Raw genomic sequence first — 10,168 nt, 5'->3', positions numbered from 1 at the left:
TTTCATTTTTCTTTCCTCTGCATCTGCCCCAAGAGTGATAACCTGTCATACACAGGAAGCAAAAAGAGGTAAGAACAATCTGTCCCTCTGTAAGAGATAGGGGCAAAGAGAAAAAGAATATCTCACATCTCTTCTTCCAAAAGGGCTGATTTATAGATTTCTATTAAACAAAACCAATGCCAGAGAGTTCCTCTCTCTCTCTGACTCTCCGTCTCTCTCTCACTCACACGCACAAACACACACACACACACACACACCTGTAGAATCCCTCTTTGGCCCTTCAGCACACACACTTTCTTTTGGGGGTAGTGATGGCCTGACAGGCTCCCTGAGCATGAGTGACCTTCTGTTTGTTGGTCACAAGCTTAAAGCTGACAGCTGTCTCCCAAACACCCTGCACTCAAGCAGCTCCACTGAACAAACGTAAGTAACTGGATTCTTGTAGCTATGGTTAAATGTGACAATTCATGTGATTGTTATTGTTATGAAGTTACAGTGGGTTTAGCTCGGGTGCATAAATGCAGAAAGTAAAAACTCCAGCATTTAAGCATATTAATGATGTAGCTGGTGGCTGGGTAGTTTTATTTCATTCGTAACAAGGCATCAGATTTTATATTTTTTAAGCAAGTAACTACAGTACTCATAATTATTGTTTTATAATGTAGTACTCCTCCACATGTACAGGATCTTTGATGATAATGTAGCTTCAAGGCAGCTGTCTTTGCAATAAAATATACTTTCATTATGAAAACATTGCAGCCAAGTGAAAACAATGTATTTAGAAATGCAGTCATTTTTAATTCTTGGATCATTAAGGGTGCATTTATAGATTGATAATCCTCCTATTTCCTCTGCTGAGTAACTATCCAAAACCACCATGGCCAACTGAAGGTGCATTGTTTCACCGAGGAAAACAGGTGTTTTTGCTAGCACATGGAAAGTAGATTTGTTTTTAAAGATGTGGTTTTAACATGACAGGATGTTTTTGGTTTTAGGCCAATGCATCATATTTTGTATCAGTCTTTTGCTTTGATGGTAAAATGTAATTGTGAAGTTAATGTTGCTGAGTTACAAACAGCACTATTTTTGCCTCTAAAATGTACATAGGACCACAATAAAAGCGCTTTGCTTTTGTATTGAATAAAAGAGACACAAGCATGTCATAAATCACCATTGTGTTTACAGAAAATGGAAGGAAAAGTGAAAACACAGAAGGTATGTGCGAGGGAATTTGTAAAAGCTGTTTGGGTCATTAACACTTTCTCTGATAAATGGCATGAGTGTGAGGTCCAGATGGAGCATTCAGAGGAAACCCCAAAACACACACACACAAACATGCAGGCCAGGTGCCAGGCCACATGTAAAAGCTGTTTGTCCTACACTGATCTAACCTCTGCTCCTGCTAGAAAGGGGCCTGGCAGGGAGCACAAGCATATGTAGTTATGTAGCTTATGCAGTTACCACCACTATGTAGATAGAGAAAAGTAAACCTATTATACACATATACAAGGCATAATGGAAACCTGTGGAGGCCTTGAGTTCTGTCAGCACGTGTGATCTGCTGAGAGAAGAGAAGAAAACGGGAGGAGAGTAAGGTTTGATAGGGGAGTAGATGAGCGCTTAATAACTGTTAAACTGCCCTTGCTTTTCACATTACCAACTCTGTGGAATTTAATTTCGGTAACAGCTGGTTTCATTTTCAACTTTACAGCTGAGCTCAGTCACATCTTACAGTCTGACCTGATAAATAACCAGTTTTTATTGAGTTTACAGAGAATAGAGTCCAGCATAAACCTTCATGGGAGGCTGCACGGAGCCAAATGCAAGTGAGGCTGCAGGGCACGAAGCTGTATGGGTAAAGCACTGTGTGTGTGTGTTATATGTTAATTCAATGAGGGAAGAGTATATTTACATGTCTTGACTCTTCTCTCCTGTTTCAGGATGCTATTTCACATGATTGGAAACAAATGACTTCAGGGTCAAATTTCTCTCCCTTTACTACTTGTCAATCACTGTGGATTGGCCCACAGTGGCTCACTTCCTTCATTCTGTTATTACAAAGTGGATTCAGCGCAGTTCCCATGTTATTTCAGCCAACACCTTCAACGGAATTATGTTGACACATTATCAAGCAAATGAAGAACGAGGGGTAACGAACAATGTGGTTTGTCTTTAACAGGCTGATAAAAATTAACCAAAATTTGGTTGGTTAAATTTGGTTTTCAACCAAATTTGTGGGGAGTTTGCTAAAAAAGGAATTATCAGTATTAAATGAGCATTTGTCAACTTTTACTTGTAAAACAGAATAAAAAGCACTTGTACACTATTTTTTTCTTTGTTTTTTTTTTGTTTTTTTGAGAGTTAGTTGACAAGGTTGTGCTCAAATCTGTCTTTTAAATATGAACCTAAAGGCCAAGCATAAGAATCAGAAAGAAACAGTGAGCCGGCTACACTTTTTCTATTCTTAACACAGACATTGCAAATGTTTCAGACTATCTAAGTCTATTTTAAAAACCCCTTTTGAAACAAAAATAAGCTATTTTGACGTTGAGTGCTTTATTCATTCTTCCACATGGTTTCATCAAGCACCTTTTGTACAACTGCAAAATGTATGCATGGACATGTACAATAAAACACAGCAGTATTTAAACACTAACAATGACATGTGGCCACATCTTTTTCCTCATATTGGAGAGTGGCAGGTGCAGAGTTCAGCTCTCCTTGTATGAAAGCAATTTGTCTAATTGAAAGTTCAGGAATTAGGTGGAAGTTTAAAATGATTGTCCTACATGGGCACACATGGAAATGACAGACAGTATCAAATAACCAGCAAAGATTACGTCTGTTTGAGGACAAAGGGCAGGCTGTTAGATAGCAACGCACCTGACCGTTTGCTGGAACACGGGCCATCCCCTGCCTGAGTCCCTCAATTAACTCCTTCCTGCTATTTCCACGTCCAGCATGCATTAACTCACAGCCATGCTTGGCCATGACAAGTAAATTGCTGTTTGGTTATGACCGTTTGTCGGGAAACAGACCATTTCCCCCGCTTTGGCTAAACCGCTTTTCCTAGCTGCTGAGAGAGGAAGGGAGGGAGGGATGGTGCAGGGTTATGAATCTAGGCTGAAGGCAGGAATTATCACATCAGCGGCTGAACGGGTGTGCCCCGTTTAGTTCGGACAGAAAACACAACACTATGCTAGCAAGCAGTAGTGAGAGGTTTTCAACCGGAGCAGGGTCTTTGTTCCTCACTGCACACTAGACTTTACGTTTCTGAAAGCTTCCATGTCTCTGAGAGTCAAGTCCTCACATAGAAGTATTGACTTACTGTTGATCCTGGAACAATGCTACAATAATAACTACAATAATGGTGACATGGCCGCTGAAGTCCATTTTAGCCTGAAAGGAGCCCTTTTCCAGTCTTGCTATAGACTGTAGCTAATAAAGGCCTCTATAGAGTAACCATTTGACCTCCATCCGTCTCTGATTAGTCCTATTATTGGTAATAAAGTACAGGAATGGAAACTGGCCATCTAAATCCTGGCAGCTGTTTTTCCCCTAAAATCACAGAGCGACCTGATGAGCTCATGTTATTAGTCAGGGGTGGCCAAGCCTGACACTGGGATTCAGCTGAGTTAATAGTTCGCAAAAAAAAACAAAACAAAACGTGCTTTTGTTTAATACCAACATCATCTGTCCGATCAGCAGGAGAATTTTGTATCATTTGTCATTAGAACTCACTTCCTGTTGCACAATAGCACATATGTGTTCTGTTTTCCTTTGAAATACACTACTTATTTCAGTGCAAGTTGAAAGCATGAAAAAGTTGCTTCCTCGTCCACTTTGGTAACATACACTGTGTATATACACAATCCCAAAACTTTTTAAATGCTGATTTATGCGCTGAACAAAACATATACTTTCATTGGAAATAGTCGTTCTCGTGGTCGTTAACAGATACAGTATTTTATACATACCTCCGGTCCTATTGCTGGTGCTCTTTGGTAAAACCATTACAGCCTGTGAAGTTGTTAAGGCACCACAAAGGTTCTTGTGTGTCAGTGTTTTGCATCCAAAATTAAATCTACATCATGCCTACATTTGCTTTCTCCAAACTTGCTTTTGTTATTTGTAGGTGACAGCGCATACTGACGAGAAACTGCTCACCATCTGACTCCAGTTCAGTTTTGTGCTGGTGAATCCAACACGGTAAAAATTTGTTTTCACACAAAAGCGTCCCCTCTGCCACATTTTTATATTATTGCTCCGTTTGCTCAAAGGGAATCCGCCCTCTCTGTATTGCTGCAATAAGCTTTGGCTTGTTATACTCAATGGGCCAGAGTCCGCAAGTGCGGTCCAGCTGTCAGAGGCAGTGGTTGGTGGTTGGGAGCCACGGAGACTGGCGCAGCAGACAGTCTGTGGTGTCTTCGGCTAGTTTGGCGTGCTGGGAAATAGCTGTGAACTGGGGGCTCAGGGGGAAGCTGTAGCGGTAAAGACAGTAGGGACCCACAGTGTCAGACAAATGAGGGAGGAGAGAAGGCCCTTGAGCACTGAGGGGGCTGTGGAAGGGGATGAGGCGTGGGGAGCTACTAGAAGATCCATGAAGACATGGGTCTCTACAGTGGGGAGGTTTCTTCCCCTGCAGTGCAGAGAGGAGCGGTAGGTCTGTTAAGGGGGACAGCGGAGGCAGGCCTCTCAGTCTGTCTGCTCCCAAAGAGGAGAAAGCTCGACCGGGCAGGGGGGATGTGGTGGCTGAGGTTTTGCCATAGAAGGGGAGAGCGAGGGTGTGCAGAGCGGCATCCTGGCAGGAGAGTGCAGAGACAGAGAAAGGGTGAAGGGAGGACGATGAAGACAGAGGGACGATGCTCTTCACACTGCTTGTCGACGACCCCGAACTCCCTGCTGAAAAAGACACAGGAAACATGAATCACAAAGAGAAAACACTCAAAGTGAAGAGAAACAAGAAGGAGAAATAATGAGACTTGCAGCACAGTACCTTGGAGCTGTATGCTGAATGGCTTGAAGTCCAAGTTAAGAGGGCCTCTCCAGGGATAGGACTCCAACAAGCCATCCAATACCCCCCTATACTTACAAACACACACATGCACACACACACACACACACAGATATTTATACTGTAAAAGCAGTAAAAATGTTATTCCTGGTATTTAAATATTGATTCTGAGAGGTGTGAAATTCTGCACTACACTGTTCAGCTTTATTTGAAGGTTTTATGCGGCATCAGGTTTCAGTGGTTGAGCCTTAAATCTCTCTCGGGTCTTTCGGTAGAGTACCTTCTGAGCTAAAACAAGTGTTGGTGCTCGGTGAGTGGTTTTCTGTACCTATTCCTCCCTGGATCTCTGAAGCCCTTGGCGAAGGGGTTTCTGTCGATCTTCAGTTTTGTGATCTTGCCCAAGGGAGCGGAACAAACACAAAGTTAGAGCGGACATGTCAAATGGTGACGTGTTAAGCTAACAATGAGCTCAGCTTTACAACAGCACAGAGAGTGGCAGAGCTCTCCCTCTGGGACTGCATCTCCCAGCAGCACCCAGGGCGGTCAGCCATGTCAAACAGGGCTCTTGGAGAAGGAGGTTTCAGGTCGTACAGTTTTATTTGGTGCTTTAATGGGCTGTGGAGTCCAGCAGTCAACCCAGTCACAGCTCGTTATTGAGTTTCTGTAATAACATGTTCGCTGATCGTAAAATGAACCCTGATGAAAAGAGTTGGCAGGCCTGGCTCAGGGCTCTGTTACTGAAGGAATAGCAGCCAAAAGCAGGGTCAGCTCCCCTGCACAGGAACACACAGACCCTCTGTAAGCAACTGGCCCCGCTGAAAATCAGGACACTGCAATTTATGGTGAGGCTGCAACCACAGGAAAGTGGGCCTCATCATCTTTATGATGTGAAGATTAAAACATCAATATGAGGGGTGAAAGAGGCCTGTGCTGTTGACTGGACCGCCACCTCAATCAGTGTGTTGATGGCAAAGACTGGACAATAGGTTTTTTATATATATATATTTGTCTAATAAAGGAAATTGTAATTTTTTTTTTATCCCATTATTCTTTTGAAAGTACAAGTACAGTAGTTGTTTAAAAGATTGAGTACCTAAGATTTCTCTTAACTTCAGTATTTTACAATTGAGCGAATGTTTGCTACCTGTTGATTCTGGTAGGCTGTGACTGTAGTGAACTCGGTTTCAGGGAAGGAGAAAGTGTGGACTCCTTCAGCAGGCAGCGACTGGATCTGAGACAAATCCATCCGTGGGTCGTGTCTGAAGATGTGCACACGTGGTTTGTATTTGTGCATCGACTGAAGAATAATCTGCATGAAGAGACGAAGATAATATGTCAAATAGTATAATATGGACCTCCATTATATCATTATCTGAAAACCAGACTGTAGAGATTCATGCCTCAACAATCAGTTGTATTGTCAGATTTCTGGTCTTTAAAGTAACAGACAATAATAATAAAAAAAAAAGTACCTATCAGCATCCATAAAAATGATGTCATTAAGTTGTTTATTCTGTCTGAACAAAGACATTCAAATTGCAGCACATCTATGTAGTTGACAGAATGGAATCGTATCATTTTCTAGAATTTTACTTTAAAATGTTAAAAATTGGCTATTTAATAATTGATTATTAAAAAAGTTACATTTATTATTGCTTTTCCCTAATAGTAATTTTACTGTAATTATCCAGCAGTTTATGAATTGTGCCAGAACATTACATTTAAAAAATTTTTTTTAGATAACACTTAAACAAGCCACCATCTTACACTATTTCCATAAACGTATTTAATTTCCATTTTTACTCCTTTATTCAAATTACTTTATCTTCACTAGAACAAGTTATAAAGGAGGGAGAAATAATACGATAATTTACAACAATGTCCCCATATGCATCATACATTATTAAACGAAACAATAATTCCTTGGTTGTATAGACAGGATATTTAAAATGTGCAACTTAGTCGTTAAATTAACAAGAAACATTAATTTGAAGCATCATATTAATTAATTTTGTGGAAAAGCAAACCAAAACATAATTCAGCAGGCTACTTTTTGTGATGTGTTATTTTTCTAACATTTTACAGACTTGGACAACTTTTATACTGAAAAACGTAAAGAAAAAAAATTAACATGATTAGTTTGAATTCATTGGATTCAAAGTGGCAAAAACCTTTACAAATGCATATATTTCAAGTTATTAGTGTTTCAAACTACAATGAGCTAAATAACAGTTTTCAAAGATGCCAATTAGTGAGAAGTGTCCACAACAGCAACTTGGCTTATGAAATTTCCAGCTCTGCAGTACAAACATCCTCCTTCATAAAGCAGAGTAATGAATTCTCCAGACACACAATAAGGGACCTACAAGGGACCTTTCTGGTTTTAGAAACACAAGCACCAAGTTGAAAGCCTCACACAGGCTTCACATCTGTAACATCTGTACATGACTGAACACATAAAGGAATTCTGAAGAAAGTTGTCCATTTCCTTCGTCCCTAAAACACTGTGAGCTCTTTTTTGTTTGCATTTTCAGGAACCAGACAGTTCAACTGTTATATTGCAACAATACTGACTCCGCTGCTCCACTGCACCATTTTAAGCATCGACCCTTATCATTTGCAAATAGCTTGTGTTAATAGGCAAATTAACACAAGAATGCATTTACATTAAAATTAAAAAGCATTTTTACTAAGTTCACTTAGTTCACAACTGTCTCGCCTGCAGGTACAGTATTTACACACTATCCAGTTGGACGGTAAGACAGCGTGCCAGGCTCATGTTCGGATGGGTTACCTACATGTCCCTTATCGTCCATCTCATTGTTGGTGAGTTTGACCCGGTCAAAGCTGATAACCTGACGCATCCACGTCTCTCCTGCGCACGGCGAGTCGGGGTGCACGTAAAGTCGGGGAGAGATGCAGGAGTGGTCCGTGTTTCCAGCTACCATCCACTGCGAACTGTGGTACACGTACCTACAGGGGGGTGGGGGGGTACATCTAAGTAAATAAGCGAATAGCTTAGTGGAGACTTCGTTTAATTTATGACACACACCTGTAGCGTTTGGAGTCCACCGGCATGACGTCCATGGCGATGTAATACTGCTGGCACGGGTCCAGACTGCGCACCTTGACTCGCACGGAGGGAAACATTCTCCTAATGACAGGCGAGAAAATGACAGCGACACTTGCGTTTCATTCTGGAAATATTTATCAGTTTTCAGTTCGAACTACTCGAAAACGTTGCTTACAAGAGGTCTAAGTGTGTAAAGCCACAATGGACGTCACGTCCTAAAATGACGGCAGACACTTCCCTGCGTGCAGCGGCCAAAGTCCAAAGGAAATTTCAGAAACCCCGAGGGGCCATTGGGGGCATCTGCACTGCCGAGATTTATTGTGCGTGTTCTCGTTAATTGCATTAACGGAACTTCGATTTCAACAACTAGTTCTGTCCCAATAATTCATTTCTTTAAAAAAAGACACATGGTTACCTATCAGACATTAAATTAATTTCTTTGAAACTGAAAGATGCTTAATTTATTACCTGAGCAACAAAAATTGAAACCGTTTTATTTTTCAAAATTCAGGTTTACTTTTATTTTGGAAAATGCATTCACATTTAAAAGCGAAACTGGGGTTTATTCCAAAAATAATAATATCCTTTCTTTGTTATATTAGCTGATTACTATCTCGTTCAGCTAATTTGTTTAAAACAACGAGTTTTTGCTAGAGGTCGGCTGTTCACATCCGATTGCCTGCTGCGCCGTCAAAACCGTCCACACCTGATAAACCCGCACCTGTGCCCACAGAACAGTTAAAGTAAGATATACATAATTTATTCTGCCACCGATAATGACCGCTACATCTATCATTTCTATTACAACAGACACTTCAACGAGGAAAATAGCGTTTAATTGGAGGGATGCAAACGGGAACCAGAAGCCTTGTCATCCCTGTTCAAACAGTGAGGTCCCGTTGCAAAGAGTGAGGCCTGCTCTTATTGTTTGCAATTCAATTAATTTTGCTTTTAAAGATTTTCAAGGGAAAAAATCATATAATGACACAATGTTGTGAACGACGGCGAACATTTTATACAGGATGAAAAGACAAGTTTGCAGCAGCATATAGATCTATTTCTAAACATATCGGTAATATTAGTTGGAAATATCACTAAAGTTGCTCTCCCTCAGGCCACATTTTATACCTGCCAGCTTTAGTAATAATCATCTCGGTGCCGATCTCGTAGAATCGCTTCCACAGCTCGGAGCCCTGCAGCTCTACCCGGACCTCTCTGTCCGGGCGGCAGTCGCCCTCATTCGGCTTGTTTTTCTCTCGGCCGTCGTTAGGCTCCTCAGCGCACGAGCCAGCAGTCTGCCTCCCAGTGTCGCAGGATGTGTCCTCTGGCCTCCTGGGAGTTGAACCTGCTGTCTTCATCGGGCTCAAGCCTGGAAGTGCAAAAAGGTGGAACGAGCGAGGTGCTGAGAAACGAAGACTAACAATGCACAAATGTTAAGAATTGGCAATTTTATGAACTTTTTATTTGAGAATACATGTTACCAAATTAGATTTAATAAAAGACAACACAGAACTTTAGGGTTGCATGGCGTTATTGAAAATATTTGCAAAACATATTTTGATTTGCGTTCTGAAGAAACAGAATATTGTGGTTATCAAATCAGTCTAAAATCATAGCTTATGAGACTATGCTGCCTCACCAGTGAAGATGCTCGTATCGTCGCCGGTGTCTCCAGTTGAACTCGAGTCGTGTCCTTCTGACACTTTCATCCTCTTGCAGGGTTTCCCAACCAGCGCCTCCACCGAAAACGCGTGAGCCCGGGAGCTCAGACCCTGCATCTTTGTAAAATGTCCCGTATTTCTACTGTCTTACTGTAAATCCGTCTAAAACGTTGATTTTGTACCGAACACGTTTCAGTGTCCAGGCTCATTCAGGACCGGACGGGGAAGAACAGGGAGTAGCAGCACTTCAGGGAGTCCTTCTGCTATCACGGCGGCTCCGTGACCCTGCGAAATCGATCCGGTGCGTTCCCATGTGTTCCGCTAGATGCGCGCCCTCATCCAAAATCAAAATCTTTGAATATTGACACGCCTCTCCCTCTCACTACAATATTTCCCTGTCCCCCCTTTATCCATTTGAAC

General features: G+C 41.6%; 1 protein-coding gene across 2 annotated transcripts; it reads right to left on the bottom strand.

Annotated features, from left to right (window-relative positions):
- Positions 1–811: 811 nt before the first annotated feature.
- On the bottom strand, positions 812–10,168 carry tbx22 (T-box transcription factor 22). 2 transcript variants are annotated; one of them, XM_067518062.1, is made up of 8 exons: positions 9,727–10,168; positions 9,216–9,456; positions 8,067–8,168; positions 7,813–7,987; positions 6,159–6,323; positions 5,343–5,407; positions 4,997–5,082; positions 812–4,902 (listed from the first exon to the last, which is right to left on the bottom strand). In XM_067518062.1, exons 1-8 carry the CDS (start codon positions 9,863–9,865, stop codon positions 4,364–4,366), a joined length of 1,512 nt encoding a protein of 503 aa, XP_067374163.1. In that variant the 5' UTR covers positions 9,866–10,168; the 3' UTR covers positions 812–4,363. The 2 variants fall into 2 exon arrangements, with proteins under 2 accessions (XP_067374163.1, XP_067374164.1); XM_067518063.1 differs by having other exon boundaries at positions 812–4,899.

The sequence above is a fragment of the Channa argus genome, chromosome 10 (assembly GCF_033026475.1).
Source record: "Channa argus isolate prfri chromosome 10, Channa argus male v1.0, whole genome shotgun sequence".
Taxonomy (NCBI): Eukaryota; Metazoa; Chordata; class Actinopteri; order Anabantiformes; family Channidae; genus Channa; species Channa argus.
The sequence above is the reverse complement of the archived record's forward strand: the minus strand, read 5'-3'. Positions and strand labels throughout refer to the sequence as shown.